At 48.4% G+C, this 23,332-nt stretch overlaps 1 protein-coding gene across 1 annotated transcript in view; it reads left to right on the top strand.

Moving 5' to 3' along the window:
• LOC147096877 (cation channel sperm-associated auxiliary subunit gamma-like) overlaps positions 1 to 23,332 on the top strand; it is a 297,982-nt gene that overhangs the window by 256,894 nt on the left and 17,756 nt on the right. The window contains exons 21-22 of the mRNA XM_085973141.1: positions 4,234 to 4,326; positions 19,362 to 19,461. Coding sequence (XP_085829267.1) covers positions 4,234 to 4,326; positions 19,362 to 19,461 — 193 coding nt within the window. The remainder of the gene's footprint in view (positions 1 to 4,233; positions 4,327 to 19,361; positions 19,462 to 23,332) is intronic.

Raw genomic sequence — 23,332 nt, 5'->3', positions numbered from 1 at the left:
GGTAAATATACTGGAGGTCATGGACAGAACAAAGCACTATTAAGGTCAGTGTATTCCAGTCAATTCTGAATCAATTTTACTTATTTATTTTATTTTTTCTGTTGGCAATTAAAATCTCATGAGCCTTTGTGACAATGGTTTTAATTTTTTTGGGCTCAACATCATTACTGGCACCAATGGGTTTCCCAATTGGAAATTCTCCTACTGTGATTGGAAGAAGAGGAAGACCTATAGAGGGATGCCAGGCAAGTCAGGCTGCATGAGCATGAGAGATTCCATTTGTCCATTACCTGCACATCTACAATTGCAGAAAGAAATGGCCAGACTTTGCTTTGATAGATGATTAGAGCTGATGGAAACTCCTCTTCTCAAAGGAAGCTGGTACAGTAGACCAATGGCATCACTGTAACTGCCTGACTAACCATAGTGTTGTCTTACTTTTGGTGGCATTGTATGAAAGAAGACATGCCAGGGTGGTCAAGAGCCAGCATAGCTTGATTGGTCTCACTGCCAGTATATCACAAATCATTTCTGCAGGCCTTGGATTTGCCACGGGGAACTGTCTTCTAAAGGTTTGGTACAGCAGAGAGGCAGATGCAGTGGCTCCGATTTTCACCCTCCCCGACCACACAGGCAGAAGAGGGTCGGGGTGGGGGGGCATTACACTATCAAGATTGAGAAACCCGACTCCATTCCCGCCCCATTAAATTTTAACATGCAAGATTCAGGTCATTGATGAGACACCCGCAAAAGGCAGGCGGGGGTCTAATTAATATTCCAAAGTCATGGTCTGATGACATCATCGCCACCGCAACTTAAATTTAGCCAGAAGTGAGGGGGAGACCTGAGGCCTCAGCTGCCTGGCAGCTGATCCAAGGCAGGAACTGCCAACTCCTCAAGGTAAGTGCTAAAGATCTGGGGGGAGAAATTCAGTATCACACCGTTTGAGGTGCAATTATCGGCCGGGCGCAAAGTTTAGCACCTGCCGCAAATTATCGCCTCTGACTGCAAACTTGGCTTCTATCGCCCCTGGAGATGATTGGAGTGCTAAATCAGGTGCTACACACCTCTCTTAAGGCGCAAAGGCCGAGGAGCAAGGTGCTATCTCAGAGTGCTAGCGAAGCTCATGTGATGTCAGTCAGCAATGGAACACAGGCACACTGGCGCCGGCCAGTTCTTAAAGGGGAGGGTCGATCTTGCTCTCCATCCACATCCTGCTCATTGAAGCCTTGAATCTCGGCCTGGAGAGACCTGTACATCAAATCTGCTGGAAAGAACAATGGAGAGTCCCAGGGAAAGAGCTCAAAGTGCAGACACCCAGACTCTATTCTAAATCGATGCAAGGAAGGTCAAATCAAAATGAGCCTGCAAAGTGCTGCTCAGTACCCAAAACTCCTTCACACAGCATTGAATCTCTCCAGAAGTCTCTCTCTCTCTCTCTCTCAGAATGCGTGTTGCAAAAATGTCGCCGACAAAAAAAGGCAGGAAGCGGTTGCCTTTAAACAGCGCTCCCCCAGTCCCTTTCTGACAGCAAAAATGCTCCCCTCAACCATGTCGTTGCTAGTGGCAGGTGGTAAGGTAGGGGGCGCCACTCAATATCCGGTCCGGGGCGCTACCGAGGCGTTGCACGCTCGACTGACATCACAATCTGCGGGTGCAGGAGATCGTGGTGGTAGTGTTTAGCGCCGCCGCAAAATGTCTGGTCAATTTTGTGAGCGGTGCAAACATCGCCGTGCCCGGGTGCTAGTTGTTTTGCGCCCCATTAGCGCTGGGAAGTGCAAAGCAACCGAATTTTTCCCCCCTGCTCTTTTCGCACTCCTTGTGGTCTACGAGTGCTCCCCCCAGACCTCACAAGGAAGCCTTCAGCGTCCCCCAGCCTGATCTCTCCCCGGAGCCTCCTCCCTCTCCCCACGTCCCGATCTCCAGGCTCCATCTAGCCCTGATCTCCAGCCTCACCACCCCATTCCGATCTCCAGCCTGGAGTCTTTGCAACTAGATTTCCCTCATGCCCTCTGGTCAGGCTGTACATTTGGCCAGCTGCCGGGCAGGAGGCATCCCAACAATTTTCTAATGAGGCGCTGCCGTTAAGATCAGCACGGCCTCCGCATTCCCGGCCTTTCCGGATTCTTCCGCTGATTATGCGCTCTCCGCATTCTTCCCGGCTCTCGTGAAGTGGTGCGCCGATAACAACCTGGCCCTTAACATCAAGAAAACCAAGGAAATCATTGTGGACTTCAGGAAGTCCAAAGGCGGAAGTCACCCCACCATCCACATCCATGGGGCTGTGGTGGAAAGGGTGGACAGCTTTAAGTTCCTCGGAGTCCACATCACTGAAGACCTCTCCTGGTCCCTCAACACCTCCTCTCTGGTGAAGAAGGCCCAGCAGCGCCTATATTTCCTAAGGAAGCTGAAGGGATGTAACCTGTCACCCCTGATCCTCTCTAACTTTTACCGCTGCACAATAGAGAGCATCCTGATGAACTGTATCACAGTGTGGTGTGGCAGCTGTAGCTGCTATGACCGGAAAGCCCTGCAGCGGGTAGTCAAAACTGCCCAACGCATTACCGGCACCCGGCTACCAACCATAGAGAACATCTACCAGAAACGCTGTTTACGGAGGTCACTGACCATCATCAAAGACCCTACCCACCCCAGCCACAGTTTGTTCACCCCCCTGCCATCTGGGAGACGCTACAGATGCATTCGCACCCGAACGACCAGATTTAGGAACAGCTTCTTTCCCAGGGCTGTCATCCTACTGAACTCCACAAATAAACTCTAAAGCCTGCACATCTGCCAATGCACTTTATTAGGGTTATGTTTATGTATTACAAGCCAAATGAATGTTGAATGTTAAATGTCTTAATCTAAATGTACACTCTCGGGAGCCGCAAGCCTACATTTCGTTGTACTGCACTTGTGCACTAACAATGACAATAAAGTTGATTGATTGATTGATTGATTTAATATCGGGGCCAATGTTTCCCACGCAGCAAAGGACTGGCCAATGCGGTGACAGTAATGGTCAACTGTACCTGAAACCTGGTTCCAGACTGCCGACGAATGGCACAAAGGACCATCATCTTTTCTACCACCTCATGCAGCACCACCACTACTTCAGCAGCTATCAGTAAAGATAATGACTAGGCTGCTCCATCACTTTTCTAGAGTGGCTGCACCTTCCTTCTCTTCTGCCTTCATTTTTGACTCCTTCAGCCTCAGCAAGCCCTACTAATGGGTTGGGATACCTTTGAAACTCTTCAAAGTCTTCCAGAATTTTTGTCAACTTGTAGTGACACTGCTTTAATCGACCCCATCTCTTTAAATTTCACTTGCATGCATTTTCCCGCTCTTACCACTGGTATGTTCCCTAGACCAGTCCAAGCCTCCACATGAAGTTATGCTAATGGTGATTATGGAAAATTGGGAGCATTTCCATTTGAGCCTCTCTAAAGCCTAACAATTCTGGTGTAACCTACGCCAGTAGAGGAAAATCTAGGCTTGGAACAAACAGATGATGAGCTGGATTCTCTGCCCATTGTCTGTTGATTTTCTGGCGTTATCTGGGTGGGCGGAGTGAAAGTAGGTTAGGGATGTGTTCTACCGCAGCACACCCATTTTTATGTCCTTCTAATTCTCGCTGGAGGAACTATCAGCACTTATGGGCAGACTATATGCAAATAATAAAAATACATCATCCAATGTATTTCCCCTCATTCATCTCATAGAAATGCTGGACGCAAGGAACACTTGTTCATGCCTGGCATTTAGCATTGTTATGACCAGTGGACAGAATAATTTGTATTTTGATAAACAGAAGGCAGGGTGATTTATTGCAAAGACCAGATCAACAGATTTGAAAATTTAGAGAAAATGTTACATTTTAACAGCACGTCAGAGCCAGTAGAATAGCACCCGACCCAAATTTCCATCTCTACCCATCCCAGATTTACCTGATGTCTGGTGGAATGAGAATGGACGATCTTGCGTCATTCTTGTTTGTATTTCAGCAAAACTTCTCTGTTATCAGCAATGGAAAGGGCCAACCTAGCATCAGCATTGGGAGCATCTAGAACCGTCAGTAAGTTTGAATAACCTGCCTTGCTGACAATACAGGGTAACAGGAACTTGGAACGGCTACATTTTAGGCAAGGGAGAGAAAACACAGGAAAATGTAGTGGGATCTAAATACTTGAACGCATTAATGAACTTTTTCTTCATATTCTTATTGAGGTGGCTTTGCCAGAAGAACTCGCCCTGCAGTGATATACCGGCAGACGGACTTAAAGGTCCAGAATATTTTTTAGTTATTGAGGTGTCTAATAGGTAAGAACTTAAGAATTTTTAACAGGAAAATGGCATAAGACTCAACAAGCTCGTCCCTTTTAGATAGATCTTACCTATTCTTACCAGAGGGGTGAAATATCTCATGATGAGCCAGCAACCTGTGTAATCGGATGCAGTGTAAAACAAGCTGCCAATTCACTATGATCCCATTTCGCACTACTCTCTTCAGAAGTACATCGGATCTGTTTATAATGGCTTCCTGTTAGCTTATCCCACAAGTGCATTGGCATTTACGTAAAACAAGTTCTGCCTGGTTTCCCTTGTTACTCCTATCTTTTAAAAAAATTGTGTCTCTTGGTTCGTAAACCTTTTGAATAATTAGGCCAGGGTTAGCATTTTCAATCCTCATGATATTCTTGAATAAATCAATTAGGTTGCCTAGAAGTCTCCAGATTTTCCAAAGAACTTAAGTCCAATTTATTTTGCCTATTCATATCATTTATGTCCCTGATCTCTTGAATATGTTGGTTACACTCTCAAGGGCAACAATATTCTTCCCGTGCTTTGACCAGAGTTACACACCGTTTTGCATATGACCAATGCCCTGTATTCAACAATACAGGAAACTTTCGATTTACCGGCACCTAAATAACTGGAAATCTCGGTTAACCGGCAAAATTCAGGAGTAGGTTCAGGTAACTTTTATTACTTGCCTTCCTCCACTTGTTGCTGTGCAAGGGTGTGGCTGCAGCTGTTGCTAAACTACAGAGACGCTTGCAACTTGTGGCCATTGTTCTGAACCTGTTGCTAAGCAACAGGGTTTGTTGCTTTATACGGAGCTCTCAGCTCTCCGTATCTTTTACTATAGCTTTCGGTTATCCGGAATTTTTGATGAACTGGCACCACGTCGGTACCGTCCGTGACGGATAAAAAAAAGTTTCCTGTATAACTTCTTTTGATTTGTATCCTAGTCCTCAATTCGCATTTGTTTTTTCCTATATTTAAACACCAGCCTGATATTTTAATAGAATTACGTGCAATTACCTTTTAAGATTTCTGACCCAATGGCCCAGCCATATAAGTGTTCCTTTTAATTTATGCATCCTTGCTCCCACACTATTTTACTTATCCACATTGAACCACACCATCACATAGTAACGGAAAAGATCCCGATCCTTCTCAATCTGGTTGGTGTTGCTCCACATTTGCACAGCCTCCTATTTTGGTATTTGCAAACCTGAGGACTTTGCTTATGATACCTTCCTCCAAGTCAATATGCATATTTATTAAAAGTAGCCAGTATCGCAGGGTTGATCCCTGGGCTACTCCACATGTAATCTCTTTCCACTTTTCAAAACTTCCCATTCATGCCAACCCTTTGTTTCCTATTCTATCCAGCACCAAACTTTACTTTTTATTCCATCACTCGATATCATAGCCATTAATCATTGATGTGCAACCTTATCAAAAACTTTCTGAAAATCCACGAATGAATAAACTACAGTTTCCTTGCTCACCATATCTGTAATGTCTTTGATATTAGCCAAATGTGACATTCCTTCTGAATCCATATTGTATCCTTTATAATGCTATGCTTTGCCAAGTTTTCTTAACTAGATCTATCAAAATAGCTTGAAAGATTTTCACTACAACTGATATTAAACTTGCTGGTCTAAGGTTCAGGCACGTCTATTAAGTCATTTCGTAATTAATGGGTTGAATCTTGCTTGAAAAATAACGGTGTGTTAACGACACAGGCCGTTGTTAATGCAAAGTTCAGGGGATTAAGAGATACTCTGTGAGTTGAGAATCTCCAGAACTTGCTGGTTGATTTACGCCGCTCTGCCGTTTGCTTCGCACAAATGGCATCTCGCCCTTTGTCTCACTGTTATTGTTAAGAACTTGCTGGACTTGCACATTGATTGCCCATTAAACTCGCCGCAGAAAGTTTGGGCTGATGATTAAGAGTGTAAGTACAATATTGACGACGTGATAATTGTTAATGCAATGCCACTCAACTGTTCTGGTCCAGAAAGTGAACAATTTAAATTGTTCTCTCATTCTTGAATGTAATAAATTCTTAGAGATTTTGAAAATTTCAATTTCAAATTTCAAATTTTTTTCTTACTTTTCCTTCTGCCTCTTTTCTATCTCTCTCTCTCAATCCAATCTTTCTTTCCCTCTATTTTCTCTTTCTGTACTTAATTTTACTCTAATTCAACCTCCTTCCCTGTCATTCCCCTGTTTCTTTCTCACCATCGGTGCAGGCTCGATGGGCCGAAATGGCCTCTATCTGCACTGTGGGGTTTCTGTGGTTTCTGAATCCTGAAATCTCATTGGTTGAGAAGATAGACTGTTGGTCCCGCCGTTCACTGAGGTCACAATGTCCCGTTGCCCTCGCTGCGCTGTTATCAGCTCGCATTTCCAGAAAGTTACAGCGCAAAGACATTCTGAGTTGAAGGGTAAAGCAAAAAATCTAAATAATGGCGCACGCCGTGAGATGTCTTGCTCCAGCAAGATTTGGCCCAATATAATTATATTATCCATAAACTGAAATTCCAGTTAATTCCAGCATAACAGTTAAGATTCACATTTCCGAAGCTTATAGTCACAGGTTTGAGTAATAGCTATTGTTTGGCTTTAAAGTTAATTTACCACATTTGAGATGAAATTAATCGGTTACCAGGTTGTACCCAACTGTACCCAAAAACCAACTTATACTATTATAAAAAATGAGCAAAACCAGTTAATAAACAACAATAAAAATGATGTAAAACACCAACGGAAAATGCTGAAAACATGAAGTAGGTCAGGCAACATCTGTGGAGAGAACAAATGAGTTACTGTTTTGGAAATGGACCCTTCATGCACACTGGAGGATATTACAGCTAACGGCATTTAAAAAGAAACAGAATAAAGCGAAGGGAGAGGGAAACAGACACGCGCACGAGAAAAGAAATGGACTGACAAGTAAAACGCTTAAATGGAAAACAGAAGAAGGTTAAATGGCAGAACTGATAAGACATTAGGAGGCATAATGGGAGAAATTAAAGATATTTATGATACGCAGAGAATGTGTGAGCAGCTGAGGGAGTTGGGGTACACTGCAGGTAGAAATGGAAGGACAAAAACACTAGATAAGCAAACCAGGAGCTTGGGAAAAGGTGGCCAGCCCCAGCATTAACTTGTTTCCTCATCCCCCAGAAACACCGGCACAACCATCCCATATCACCAGCCCTTCCAACAACTTGTATTTATAGTTAAGGTCTAATTTATTAAAGTCAATATTAAGGCAAGAGTGCTGCAAACATAAGGTGCAGTTTCTGGAGTCTTCCTTGATCTTTGCTAGAACAGTGTAGTAAGCCTTAGTCAGAGATCAGAGCGGGAATGTTACAGCAACTGAACTGGCAAGCGACAAGGATGGAGGTGTTATATGAGCGGACAGAATGGAGGTGTTTGGCAAAGTGGTCACCTAATCTGTTTGGTCTCCTCAACACTGAGCAACAATTAGTTCGAGGAAGTACATGTAAATTGCTGTCTTGACCAGAAGGAGCAGGGCTATTCACTCTGATTGGAGGTATTCCTGGAGGTTTGATCACGTGACAGTTGCCAGCAGTTTGCAACTATTATTCCATTTACCTTGTAAGATTTAGGTCATTTGCAGTTGAGTATCTTTGCACCTACAGAACGATACCCAATAAGAGATATGCTTAGAAATTCGGGAACACCCATTTATGGACGCACAAGGGTCATAGAATAAAATGCTGAGGCCCGAGGTGCCGTTGATATTGGGCTTCACACCTCATTGCACTAGAGACGGTGTGGCGCAACAGTCCGCTGGCAAAGAGCAGAGAGGAGTGGTGAGAAATCGGGCAGCGGCTAACATCGCAGAGGCCCTCAGGTAATTGGGTCTGGGGGATCGGGTCAGGGATGGGAGATGGAGACAACACGGGATTCGTAGCTATGGGTCGGGCTGGGAATCGGGATTGATTCGTGAGGGCCTGCAGTCACCAAGAACAGGGTGGCCACAATCTGGGCTGGGTAGAGGAGCTCAGAGGTGAGGATCGGGGTCGGGAGCGGTGGTAATTGGGAAGATGGTTAAATGTAGGGTCGGGAAGAGCAAGCCTGCTCCTCCTTGCTCCTTCTTCTTTGCAAGAGATCCCTAGGGTTAAATTCCCTGAGCGCAGTCTGCGATGGCGCTGCTGCATGAGGGCAAACCAATCTTGGACGTGCAAATAAGGGGCCTAATGCCCTCTTCAAGTATGGGTAAAGGATGCTTCTTGTTTGTCCTTACCCAATATGGCGGGTGGCACACTTCCAGCCGGAAATGTAGGTGCACTTCCTGCCCACCATTTTGGGACCTTTAGTGTCCGAAAAACAGCTCATGCACGATGCAATATCTAGGCCTTAGTGTTGTCAAGAGAGGGAAAGAGAGAGAATAGGAAGAGAAAAAAATACAAATTTGAGTCCTAATGTCCTATAGACATGAACTGAATGAAATGGCTGTGATGAAATATGTCATTCATCAGACTCTGTATTTAACTACATATATTGTATTGCCTGCTCCTGTGTTTGTATTGCCTGCTCCTGTGTTTTACCTTGTATTGTATATAGTGCACCGCCCCCTTTCTCCCCATTGGGTGTGTCGGCTCCGCCCATACCTGGCCCTACTTAAGACAAGCCCAGGCTTGTCTTGCAGCAGAACAGCAGAATGCTAGGTGAAGACACAGGCATCTTTCTTTGCTAATAAAAGCCTTGTTTTATCCAGTTAACTTTGAGCCTTGAAGTTATTGAGGCGCATCAATGGCAACCTTATTTGAAACTGTACATCTGTGGCACTTTCAGACAGGATTCTTAGGCATCTGATTTTTTTTGTTTGTTAGAAACCTCTTCAAAGATTGGATTTATTTTTAAACTAATTTGGGTTTTTAGGTGTAAAGTGGCCGTTCAACTTTCAATCCGGTGGCCGCTATATTAGTAAGCCTTTTATGTGTCCCTGGGGTCCCCCTCAAATGGACACGGGGCTCATTAAAGTATTTAAATAGCAGTCCTGCACTTGTATTAGGACCCTTTGGGAAAGCGGTGCCTGGGACCGTTCATGAGCATTTGATCATTTGTGTGCCCACCCAGCAAAGCATGGCGGAAACACTCAGGAAGCAGTCTGCAGCAGTGGTATTTAAAGTGATCCTCACCTCTATTAAGGCAAGTCTCTGGACAGTCGTTTTAGGTTGCTGGGGGTTTTCAGAGCCATCTTTTGGCTCCTTTGGTGAAGTCTTTGATACTACAGAGCTGTTTGAGAGCTGACTTTTGTCAGTAACTGCACTGTTTTACCATTGGTTGCACTAGTCCTGGGGAAAATGGTAATGTCACTGGGATTGCCATTGAGGTTACCACACCAGGGGAACAGCAGCAGAAGCAAGCACAGCAGTAGAGACCTCTGGAGGCTCAAAGAAGAGGGTGAAGGAGGCAAGGTGCAGCAATCCTTACAGGGTGCAGGTCTTCCAGAATGGAATACCCTGTATAATTCTTGAACATGACAGAGGAGCAGTGTGTGAGGAGGCTCTGCTTCAACTGGCAGACAGTTACTGACCTACCTCACCTATTGGAGCCAAACACCAGGGCGCATACCTGTGGTTGTAAAGGTTACCGTGGTCCTCAGCTTCTACACCACTAGCTCATTCCAGGCTGCAACAGGTGACATCAGCAACATCAGTCAGTTTGTTGTCCGTATGGGGATCAGGCAAGTGACAGATACCTTCTTTGCAAGGAGAAAGCAATACGTTGTGGCGGAGCCACCAAGGGTCTCAGAACAATTAGTAATAATCCCTTTAACTACAGTGTAGTGCAGCCGCGGACTGCACCTTTAAACTGCCTGTTAACTGTCTGTATTGTATTTTCCTGCACTCCACGTGATGACGTCATGACGCCGATCACGTGACCGCCAGTGGCGCGAAGAACACGATGACGTCATGACGCCAGCTTCCAGAATCTTCCAGCAGTTGTCGAGTGCCCAGCAAGCTGAATAGACCTGTGTACCGTTTCTCCTGTAGTTTCCCTGTTAACTTCGTTGTTCATTAAAGCCTGTTGATTTGATTCATCGAGTCGAATACCTTTATTCAGAGAGGAACCTCCGTTCCTACATTGGTGACCCCGATCTCGTCGGACAACTTTCGTCGAGGATGAACACGAACGCCGTCGCCCTTAAACTACCGCAGTTCTGGGAACAGCAGCCAGCAGCATGGTTTTTCCAGGCAGAAGCACAGTTCGCTCTCCGGGAGGTCACAGCGGACTCGACCCGTTATTATTGCGTGGTTTCCACTCTCGACAGTGCCACGGCCTTGCGGGTCGTCAGCCTTCTGGGCAGCCCACCGGAGGAGGGCAAGTACGAAGCGCTTTAAGCCCGTTTGCTACAGGTATTTGATCTTAATAAGTCGGAGCGTGCACGCAAGCTTATTTCCATGCCCGGCCTCAGGGACTCAAAACCGTCAGAACTGATGAGTCAAATGCTCATGCTGTTGAGTGCGGAACCCCAATGTTTTTTATTCCATGAGCTTTTCCTCTGCCAGCTACCCGATCCGGTTCAGGTAGCCTTGGCCAACACTGCCATCACAGACGGTGCTGAACTCGCGGCAGAGGCAGACAAGATATTTACTGTTACTCAGCAATGTTGTGCGGCCACGAGGCGCCTTTCCCCCACGCGAGCGAAGCCCAGCCCTCCCCCAGCAGGATGGTACGCGTACCACGCCCGTTTCGGCGCCAAAGCTCGAGGCTGCCGGCCGCCTTGCAGTTTCCCTCAAGAAAAAAAAAACTCCAACAAGCCCGCGCCCTCCCGGACGGACGACAAAGTCTGACAAGCACGGCAAGTTAGCTATGGCGGTGGGCTCAGTGGGCAAACTCATTTACGTTACGGATTCCGTTACGGGCCGACGATTCCTGTGCGACACTGGTTCACAGTGCAGCATCCTCCCAGCTTCCAAGCTGGACCTACTATCCGGCAACCAGGGGCCTTCCCTCGTGGCAATAAATGGCGCCGCCATGCGTACGTTCGGTAAACGGACGGTAAACTTAACCTTCGCCGGTCAGCGTTTTGTTGTCTGCGACTTTATTACAGCTAAGGTCTCACAGGCTATCCTGGGGGCTGATTTTTTCTGTGCCAATGGTCTGCTGGTCGACGTCCAACACTGCCGACTCATTAATGCGTCCACTTTCCACACAGTGCCCTGCCACCGCAGCACCGCCGTTTCCTGGTCGGTGGCCTGTGCGGTTCCATCGCAAGATGGGTTTGCGCGCCTGCTCGGCGAATTCCTGGAGCTCACCAGGCCTACGTTTTCGGCTGCAGTCACACGGCACGGGGTGGAGCACCATATCTCCACGACCGGAGCACCCATTTACGCTCGGGCGCGGCGATTAGAAGCCGGCAAGCTGGCAGCCGCAAAGGCTGAGTTCCAGACCATGGAGCGCCTCGGGATCATCCGGCGCTCGGACAGCCCTTGGTCCCCCCCGCTGCATATAGTACCCAAACCAGGCGGAGGATGGCGACCTTGCGGGGATTACAGACGCTTAAACGACACCACGACACCGGACAGGTACCCTATTCCCCACATCCAAGATTTTTCGGCACATTCGGCGGTCATCACTCCGTTCGGCCTTTTTGAGTTCCTCCGCATGCCGTTCGGTCTGAAAAACGCAGCTCAAGCATTCCAGTGGTTGATGGACTCTGTCTTACGGGATCTGCCCTTTTTGTTTATTTGGACGACATCCTAATAGCCAGCAAGGATACGACAGCTCACATGGCCCATTTACGCACACTTTTTGCCCGGCTCAGCCAACATGGCCTTATTGTCAATCCGGCCAAATGCACGTTTGGAGTATCCAGTATTGATTTCCTGGGACACAGGATTACCCCAGAAGGCGCCGTCCCGCTAGCCACCAAGGTAGAGGCAGTTACCGCATTCCCGCGGCCTCACACAGTCAAACCTCTGCAAGAGTTCTTGGGGATGGTAAATTTTTACCATCAGCTCGTCCCCAAGGTGGCCCGGTTAATGCAACCTCTGTACGAAGCACTGAAAGGAAAGTCGGGCAAGGATGCTCTCAGTTGGACACCGCAAATGGACCAGGCGTTCCGCGACACCAAGGCAGCGTTGGCAGATGCAACTATGCTAGCACACCCACTCCCGGGCGCGACTATTGCCCTCACCACGGATGCCTCCGACTACGCCACCGGAGCAGTTCAAGAGCAGTGGGTCGACGGGAGTTGGCAACCGTTAGCCTTTTTCAGCCGCCAACTGTGCAAGAACGAGCGAAAGAATAGCACTTTTGACAGAGAGTTGCTAGCCCTGTTTTTGGCCATCCGGCATTTCCGTTTCCTTCTAGAAGGCCATCCATTCACTGCATTCGTGGACCACAAGCCGCTCACCTTCGCCATGGCCAAAACGGCGGAACCTTGGTCAGCTCGGCAGCAGCGCCACCTCACGTTTACATCCGAATTCACAACGGATTTGCGGCACGTGTCAGGCAAGGATAATCTCGTGGCGGATTGCCTTTCCCGGGTTCCAGTCCAGGCAGTCCACCTGGGCATCAATTTCGTTGGACTGGCAGAGGATCAACTGGCAGACCCAGAGGTACAAGCGTTTAGGACCATGCCTTCCAGTTGGCAGGTTGCAGACGTGCCATTTCAAGCGGCAGGAACCACGCTCTTGTGCGACACATCCATGGGAGTGTCCCGGCCCATTGTGCTGGTCGAATGGCGCAAGAAAGTATTCCAGGCAATCCACGGGTTATCTCACCTGGGGATGTGGGCTTCTCAACGGCTCATGTCCCGCAAATTTGTTTGGAAAGGCATGCATCTGGACGTCCGGGACTGGACAAACAATTGCGTTGAATGTCAAAAAGCCAAAGTCCACCGTCACGTCAAGGCTCTGGTGGCCAACTTCCCGGTGCCTGAGCGCCGCTTCGACCACGTTCACGTGGACTTAGTAGGCCCCCTTCCCGGGTCACGTGGATTCACACACCTCCTGATGGTGGTAGACCGGACCACCAGGTGGCCAGAGGCGATTCCCTTGGCCGCTACCACCACAGCAGACGTCGCCAGGGCGTTTCTTTTGTCGTGGGTGGCTCGGTTCGGGGTGCCATCGGACATCTCCTCGGACCGCGGTCCGCAATTCACATCAGAGCTGTGGAACGCAGTGGCACATGGCCTGGGTACCAAGCTGCACCATACCACCGCGTACCATCCGCAGGCAAATGGTCTGTGCGAAAGGTTCCACCGGTCCCTCAAAGCGTCCCTCCGTGCTAGCTTGAGGGGACCCAACTGGGTGGACAGGCTCCCATGGGTGATGCTAGGCCTCCGGACAGCCCCAAAGGAGGATCTTCAGTCTTCATCGGCTGAGCTGGTTTATGGCCAGACACTCAGAGTGCCAGGTGACTTTCTCCCTCCACACAACGAACCATGGTCTGCAGCTCAACAGCTCCTGCTTCATCAGGAGGCGGCCAGGAATTTCCTGCCCATCCCAAACTCGCATCATGACCTGCAGAGGCCTCACGTCCCGACAGAACTCATGAGTTCGGACTATGTCTTTATTAGACAGGACGGACACAGAGACCCGCTCAAGCCGCCGTACACCGGACCGTTTCGTGTCATCTCATCAGGGGAAAAGTTTTTCACAGTCGAAGTCGGTGGAAAGTCCGATACCATCTCTATCGACCGACTTAAACCAGCACACCTAGATCGGAGTGAGCCTGTTGTGGCTGCCCAACCGCCTCGCCGCAGCCGACCGCCGTTGACCGCCAGACCAGCCGTGCACCAGCCCACCATCGAACAGCTCGATTCGGCCTCAGACGCGCCTGCACCTCTGACTACCGTTTCTGCCTCGCCCGAAACGCCGCTTCTGCCGCAACCCGGCACTGGTTCGTTTACTAACGCTCCGTTTCCGCTGCCTGAGTTTCGTCGCCGTTCGGCCAGGATCATTAAACCTCCTGCTCGGTTGTCAATGTCCGTTAAAGTGGATTCTGGGGGGGCGCCTGTGGCGGAGCCACCAAGGGTCTCAGAACAACTGTAATAATCCCTTGAACTACAGTGTAGTGCAGCCGTGGACTGCACCTTTAAACTGCCTGTTAACTGTACTGTATTGTATTTTCCTGCACTCCACATGATGACATCATGATGCCGATCACGTGACCGCCAGTGGCGCGAAGAACGCGATGACGTCATGACGCCAGCTTTCAGAATCTTCCAGCAGTCATCGAGTGCCCAGCAAGCTGATTAGACCTGTGTACCGTTTCTCCTGTAGTTTCCCTGTTAACTTCGTTGTTCATTAAAACCTGTTGATTTGATTCATCGAGTCGAATACCTTTATTCAGAGAGGAACCTCCGTTCCTACAACGTCACCTTTCCCATGGAGGCTGCTGAAGAGGAGGACATCTCTTGGATTTTCCTGCATCGCTGGATTTCCCCCGGCTGCAGGGCACATATGTTGCTCTGTGTTGTCTCCTTCAAGAACCAGTAATGTTTCATAACAAGAAGGTGTTCCACTCCCTAAACGTGCAGTTGGTGTGTGACCACAGGCAGCAGATAATGCACATTTGTGCCCGATTTCCTGGTGGTAGTCATGATGCGGTCATACAGTGCCAGTGCTCAACCCTCTCATCTTCCACACAGACCAGCGGGTGTCAGGTTGACTTATTGGAGACAGAGGGCTGGATTTTCTCAACGGAGACGAGTTGGAGGTGAGACTGCTGCTTGTCATGTCAATGTCCCACCTCCATCATCGTCTGACCAACCAAAGGGATATTCCCCTGATTGACCTTGTTAAGCCCGCCCTGCAGGCCAATTAGGGAGGAAGTCACTGACAGAGCACGTCAACGTCTGACGTGCTATCTGTCAAGACTTCTTGCAAGAAGAAATGTCAGCATTTGACAGCTCTGTGAAGCTGTCAAACACTGGCATTCTCTATAGTTTGATGAGTCCTAGGCCTAGAAATTCGGTATAGCCGCGTTTGGGGCGCCTGTCCTGGCGATGCGCAAAGTTTAGCGCCAGGCGCAATTTAGCGCCACCTAGCGCGATATTGGGTTGCAGCGCCCCTAAAGATGATTGCAGCGCTAAATCAGGCGCTGCACGCTACTCCTAAGGCGCCAACCCGGCGGCGCAACCCAATTTCGCGGCGGCAGGGCGCAGCGAGGGTGCTGTCAATAATCACTTTCCCTGAGACACACTGGCGCCGGCCAGCTCTTAAAAGGGCAAGTCAATTGGCATCACCAGATGCACTCACTGCCTTGTAGGCCTTCAAAGCGGTGGGAGCCTACCTGTGGCACACCAGCCTAGCAAGACATGGAAAGGGTGAGGCAGAGAGCGGAACGCCTCACTGATGGGGCATTGGATGCTTTGGTTGGCGCAGTGGAATCAAGGCCAAGAAAGATGGTCGGAATGTGATTTATGTTTTGGACAGTCTCCCGGGTGTGAGAGGCAGTTATGTGTCAGTGTATTAGTTTTGCTTTCTGTTGCCATAGCTTTCTCATGTTTGAAGGAACCACATTTTGTGTAATGAAACACTTTCTTCATTTACAATGGCCATGCCTGTTATTTACATGCATCTTGCCCTTCACAGGCTTGGGGGTATCAGACCAGTTCCATTCCTGTTCTTGGAATGGCAGCAAGCATTCCGTGAGAGGGGCCTGGAAGCTACTTCTGATCAGCCTCTGACGCGCAGCCTGAGAAGAGCCGCTCGCGTAGAAGTTCAGGCCAGCAGGCATCTTCTCAGCCACCGACAGAGATGTCCTGCACCTTATCTGAGGCTGCAGATCTGGCTGAAGCAGCTGGCACAGCTCAGTCACCACCTCCTTTCTAAATCGCAGCCTTCTGACACACTGCTCCTCCGGCATGTTCATGTAGGAAAACTGCTGTCGGAAAACCCTGCCAGCGGAAGGTCTGCTGTGGCGACGTCTGTTGGCCCTCCTCCGTCTGGCCATGCCCGCCCCCCTCTCCCAGCGTCTCAGTACCCTTTCCAGATGATTCAGCAGCAGGACGTTCCCCTCCAATGCAGCCCCCATAATAAGCGCCCACAGGAAGGTTCCCCATTGTCAAGGCTCACCAACAGCAAGGTGATGGTCAGAAGGCTTAAGATCGTCTGTCTGCGCTGGCTCAGTGGTCAAATGGCTCTCAGTGTGCAGCTCAGCAACTCTTTGTAGCTCTCGAGGAAGTTGTGCTCCAAAAATGGCTGCCACTTTTAAACCACACCAGTCCCCTTAAAATAACGCTCTTCCAGCCTGAGAGCGACTTGGTAAGGTCCAGGTAAGCTGTCACTATTAGCGCCAGGCGCTACGGAGGGGGGCGCCACTGAATTTCCGGTCCGGGGCGCCTAAAAGGCGTTGCACACTCAAATGACGTCATAATCAGCCTGCGCCCATGAGCGGGCGCTAAGATTTAGTGCCGGCGCTAAATGCATGCTCAATATGGGGCGAGGCGCTAGGCGCCTTATGCCCGCCCGGAAATTGGCTAGCGCCCCACTTCTCGGCCTCTTTAGGCGTTAATCGGTTGCACTAACAACTGAATTTCTCCCCCCCTAGTGTTCAGGACTCATCAAACCTTTCAACTTTGTCGATTTCAGATGGCTGTTGGTTCGGAGGATCCAACAGCCAGTCTGTGAAATCGATAAGGAGGATGTCGGGTCTCCCGATCCAGGGTGGATGAAGGCTATAGGAGGAAAACAAGGCAAGTGAACATTTTTTAACACTTAACACTCAACTTACATACTTACCACTCCACACTTGCACCCATCACTCACCTCTACATCTTACTTCCAGGTGCCTCCGACCCCCGCAGACCTCCTTCACGTCCCCTCCAACCCAGTGGGGTTCTCCGAGGTCGGGAAGCCTTCAGCTGTGAAGGTAAAATGCCACTAATCCTTTTTTCTACTTGTTAACTACCTGTTAACAGGCAGTTAAATGGATTTAATGCCTTTCCCGCCTCCAGGAGTTGGGACCCGAAGCAGCACATCTTCCCGCCTCCTGGCAAAAGGGCACGGAGGCGGGATGGGGGCGGGTTTGCCATCCGCCCCCACTTTCTGCTATTTTACCGGCAGTCCCGCCTCCATGCCCGCCTCCTCGGGCTTGGAAAATCCTGCCCAGAGTGTATCCCCTCTATACTTGGCTCATGACATGTGTCAGGCACCCAGGCACAGATGCAGCCTGCTGATACAATGAGAACCATACAGGAATGGGTAGTGCCTCCTGTCAGCCCTCCAGGATTGTCCTAGGGTCTCCAGTAATTAAAGATTATTCTCCTGGATACTACTGCAGGCAGCCCAGGAGAAAAATCATAGGGGCATTAAAATAATTGTGGGTTTTGTCATTTTGTTTGAACACTTTTGCTTATCAGTTATTATAAAAATATTGGAGATGGGGGAAAAAGGCTGTTTGACTTGGCAGGGCAGTTGCAGACGGGAGATCATGTGATGAAACATCCAGGAACACGTTCAAGCAGAGTTGGCAACCCTAGCTCTGCTTATTAAATGTTATCCAACTATCTCTAACAAGTTTCATCTCCTGCACTTTCATACTTGCATGCGAAGGTGCCAAGAGAAGGAAAGCACCTGGTAGGGGTGGTTGAAGAGCGAACCAGAATTTCACAGAGAGAACGGTCCCTATGGAAGGTGGAACTAGGAGGGAAGGGAAGATTTGTTTGGTGCTGTGGTCATGTTGGCTTTGGTGGGATTGGTGTAAGGTGATCTGTCGAATATGGAGGCTGGTGGGGTGGAAGGTGAGGACAAGGGCGATCCTATCACAGTTGTGAATGGTGGGGAAAGGGATAAGGGCAGAAGCACAGAAAATGGGATAGACTCGGATGAAGGCTCAGTCTACCATGGCAATATGGATGGCTGTCCCAGCCTTTCTGGGGAAGGGCAGGATGGAGATCCTGCATCAGAACACCATGCTGTTGGGGTAGTCTGCACTTATGGAGGATAATTTTAACACTGGGTAATGGTGTAAAACGAGCAATAGCAAATTAGCTGCCCATTATACACCTCACCCTTTCTATTGAAGTCAATGGAAGGGAAAATCAGGCAGGGTGTATAATGAGTGGCTATTTCTATATCACCCATTTTACACTATTGTCCAAAGTTAAATATAACCCCATGGTGACAACCTGCTTTTTTCATCTCTGAGGTTTCTAAGCCATTGGAGCCTGCTCCGCTTTGCCAGTTCTTCAGACTTCCATTTCACAGAAATCACAGAAGCCCCACAGTGCAGATCGAGGCCATTTCGGCCCATCGAGCCTGCACTGACACATATCCCACCCGATCCCCGTAACCCCTACACCAACACACATCCCACCCTATCCCCGTAACCCCACATATTTAATCCTCCTACACTAAGGGTCAATTTATCATAGCCAATCAACCTAACCCGCACATCTTTGGACTGTGGGAGGAAACCGGAGCACCCGGAGGAAACCCACGCAAACACGGGGAGAATGTGCAAACTCCACACAGACAGTCGCCCGAGCCGTTTCTATTTGCCTTACCTGCCACACCCTCAGCTATTCACATGTTCCCTGTCTCTCATAAATGTCAGTATTGTCTTTGCTTTCTCCTATTATGCTTCTGATTGTCTCATGCTGTTACCATATCTGTCATTTAACCATCTCGTTTACCACTTAAGTACTTTACATGTCATTCCATTTCTTGCACGCATGTGTGTTTTTTTCTTTCCTCCTTCCCTTGGTTCTGTTCCTACTGTTAATCCGTTATATCCTTCAGCTTTGATGAAGAGTCCACACCCAAAGCTAATTTCTTCTCTCCACAGGTGCTGCCTGACCTACTGAATATTCTCAGCATTTTCTATTTTTATTCTTTCAGAATTCCAGCACTTGCAGTTTTTTTTTTCGTTAATGCAATGATATGACAAATTGGGTACCAATCTCAAACATCCCCTGCTGAATGTATCCAGCGAATGGTTGGGACCATTCACAGTCTGTAATTGCTCTTTTAGCCCCTTGCATCTGACATCAGTGACCATTTGTCATATTCCACCCACCCTTGGGCCATTGCAGAGTGAAACTGGTTGTAATTTTCTTACAGGGGAATTGATACAAGTACATACTGCGACTACAGACTAGAGTTTGTGATTCATTTACATGGATTACCTCTCAGCCCTTACCGAGGACTTCTCTTTATGCTAGTAAGTAGCAGAAATGGTGTAGGTAGAGTGTTCATGCTATTTTATATTTATGGAGAAGGTATGCTCAACCACCTTCTGTGTTAGAAACTGTGTAAGATATTCAGGGACACGCAAAGTTCTCATAAGGAAACTTCACATCTCTCATCACACTAAAAATAAATTTTCTTTTATTGAATTTACAAATATAAACAACATTTCCTACAATCAGATGGTAGGGGCAGAGGAGTCAATTAAAACAGTAACCTGTGTTGAGGCTCCTCAGTTGCTCAGAAATAAATGCATCATAGAGTGTGTTACTGAGCCTAGGAGAAGTCAAAGATATGAAACCTTGCCTGCCCTGGTGCTGCCGTTTCAGATTGTTCATAGCGTCTTGAATGAGCTGAAGTTTATGTGGAGTTGAGGATGGGAGGCCAGCTAGGAAAGCATTTGAATAGTAGAGTTTGGAGGTGCAAAAGTATGGATGAGTGTTTCAGTTCAGTGGTAGGGCCAGACGTGAGCAATATTACGGAGGAGGAAGTAGACAGTCTTTGTGATGAAGTAGACAGTCTTTGGCCGCGATTTCGCCAGCGGAGGCAGGATCGCGGCGGGAGAGGTGGTTGGCAGGTTCTGGTCCCGCTCCTGGCTGCAGCCGCTCTGTGAAAAGGATTTTCCCTTGATTGGGCTTGTTAAGCCCGCCCTGTGTGTTTCCCGGCCAATTAAAAGGAAGTGGGTCTGATGACATCATTTGATGATGCGGCATCAGCCGGTTTCCTTAAAGGGGCCATGTCCACATTTATTTTGACAGTTGTTCTCTCTGTATTCTGCAGCATTGAAGTGCTGCAAACACTGACAAGCACTGCACAAAGGTGGACAGCTGCACCCAGGCATCTCACATGGCTCCTTCCATATACTTATGGAGGGAATCACAGCACGCAGGGAGGTTCTCTTCCCTTCCCATGGGCGGAAGAGACCTCCCCAGGACACCAACGCAGCCTGGTTGCACATTGCACAGGAAGGCACAAGCAGGGATGTCGTCGGGAGGACCAGACTGCAGTGGCGCAAGTCTTTCAATGATCTGAGCAAATCACGAAATGTTACTGCCAAGCCACACTCAACCTTACTCAGCTGTGCCACTCATCACATCCATGTCACTCTGCCTTCCCTGCTGTACTCCTGCACATCTTTACTCACACCAACTTACCTTGCACCTCCACCCATCCCTCTCTATCTACATTATCACTTCTCCATCTCACTAGCCACCCCTCACACTCACCCTCATCCTACTGCAAGTATACGAACTAACAACACACAAGGGTAGGCACTTAGGTGGTTTAGCCAATGTTCATGTGAAGTTTCTGGTAATGTGTTGTCAAACATTGAAATCTATATTTTCAACACTTTACCTTATTGGACAGATCTGTGCTCACCTTTAGAAGTGTTTTAGTTCCAGTGAATGTTGAGACATAACTCCCTCCCCGCCCCCTCCCCCTCCCCCCCCACCAATTGTGATGAGTGTGAAAGTAATGGCTTGGACATTGTAGGGATCCTTTATGGTGCTGGTGTGGGATGGTGTCAAATGGCACATCATATGGCAACCAGGGTGTACAGCGTCAAGTGAAGTAAATCTGGCCATGGTGAGGCCATCGCTGGCCTCCCGGGCAGCAATGTTGTCAGGTGCTGATGCCCGGTGTCCTGTGCAGCATCAGGTGATTGCGGAGAAGGTTGGTATTGTTGGTGTGCCTGGTGATGTTGGTGTTGGGGCTGATTGTGGAGGGATTCAGAGGATCAAGGTGAGATTTTTTCAAGGGCACCGATGTTGCTGGAATAGATGGCAGCTGAAGTTGAGATGACAGAAGCGATCTGTCAATGGTGGGAGAGCTTGCTCCAAGGTGGTGACAGTAGATAGAGAGTTTACTCCAAACACTTCCAAACTGCATACAGCTCAAAAGTGTCTTCCTAGTCCTGAAGGCTTCTGACATTAGGAAATGAACAGCTGTGAAATGGTAGTTTTCACACCACTTTTGCAGCTGTCACCTATTTACAGCAATGGGGAGAGATAGAGAACCTGACATACTTACCTAGCGTGATCTTCGAATGATGTGAACCCCATTAAAAATGTGGTAAAATAGAAATAGACTGGCAAAATAGTAGTTAACAAGCATTTAACTAATTTAAATGCCTCCCCCGCCGCTTGGTGTCGGGTCTGTTCTGAAATCGCAGACCCGACACTTAGGAAACTTACTTGGAGGTGGGTTCCCAACCCACTGTCAATCATTTCAATTTTGACAGTGGACCCACCTTGAAGCCTGCACCCTGAGTGCCGGCAGAATCGTGGCCTCTGTGATGGAGAGTATATGGGCTCCAAAACTCAGCTCGGGGTCAAATAGGATGCTTAGGTTGTGAACAATCTGGTTCAACCCGAGTCAGTGGCTGGTGGGTTGAAGTTGTTTTCAAGGGTACGGAGCTTGTGGCGGGAGCCAAAGGTGATGGCATCGGTCTTCCCAATGTTTAGCTGGTAAATTGCATCTCATCCAAAATTAGATGTTGTACAAGCAGTCTGACAGCACAGAAGCAGTGAAGAGGCAAAAGTCAAAAAAAAAGAAAGACTGGCTTATATAGAAGACCTTTCACGACCTCAGGATGTCCCAAAACACTTTACAGCCAATTAAGTACTTTTTAAGTGTAATCACTGTTGTAATGTAAGAAATATTTGCTCTACATTTTGTGCACAGCAGGGTCCCACAAACACCAATGACCAGATAATCTGTTTTTTTTTAAAATTCATTCATGGGATGTGGGCGTCGATGACAAGGCCAGCATTTATTGCCCATCCCTAATTGCCCTTGAGAAGGTGGTGGTGGTGAGCCACCTTCTTGAACCGCTGCAGTCCATGTGGTGAAGGAACTCCCACAATGCTGTTAGATAGGGAGTTCCAGGATTTTGACCCAGCAACGATGAAGGAATGGCGATATAGTTCCAAGTCAGGATGGTGTGTGACTTGGAGGGGACTTGGTGGTGTTCCCACGCGCCTGCTCCCGTTGTCCTTTGAAATAGTGCCATGGGACCTCTTATGTCCACCCGAGAGGGCAGACGGGGCTTCGGTTTAACGTTTCATCCGAAAGACAGCACCCAACAGTGAAGCACTCACTTAGTCCTGCACTGGAGTCTTAGCCTAGATTTTGTGCTCAAGTCTCTAGAGTGGGGCTTGAAGCCACAACCTTCTCACTCAGAGGTGAGAGCGCTACCACTGAGCCACAGATGACTACCACTGACCCGAAGCTTAACTGGATGAGCAATATCAACACCATGGCTACAAGAGCAGGACTGAGACTGGGTACCCTGAAATGACCCCTCCTGAACCTTCAAGGCCTAACCACCATCAACAAGGCTTTAGTCAGGAGTGTGATAGAATGCTCATCACCCACGTGGATGGTGCAGCTGCAGCAACACTCAAGCGCAATACTATCCAGGACTGAGCACTTGATTGATTGGTTCCCCCAAAACCAGACTCAGTATCCAACCCCCACCATCACCAGAATACTGTTATTTAAGATATGAGACTCTCAGATGGTGGTGCTGTTGAAGGTCAAGGGGAGATGTCTGGGCTTTCTCTTCTGTGAGATGTTACCTACTACTTGCCAGCCCAAGCTTGACTGTTATCCAGGCCCTGCTGTAGGCTGGCATGGGCTTCTTTATTATCAGAGTAGTTGTGAATGGAGCAAAATCATCAATATACAGCACCATTCTATCCCTATGATAGAGGTAATGTCATTGATGAAGCAGCTGATTGATGAGCTAATGATTCTTCCCTGAGAAACTGCAGTGATGTCTTCAGGGTTTGATGATTGCCCTCTGGCAACGACTATCTTCCTTTGTGCCAGGCATGACTCCA

This window comes from Somniosus microcephalus, chromosome 34 (genome assembly GCF_052327205.1).
Source record: "Somniosus microcephalus isolate GS21.2 chromosome 34, FLI_Smic_1.0, whole genome shotgun sequence".
NCBI lineage: Eukaryota > Metazoa > Chordata > Chondrichthyes > Squaliformes > Somniosidae > Somniosus > Somniosus microcephalus.
This window is presented reverse-complemented; position numbering and strand designations above follow the sequence as displayed.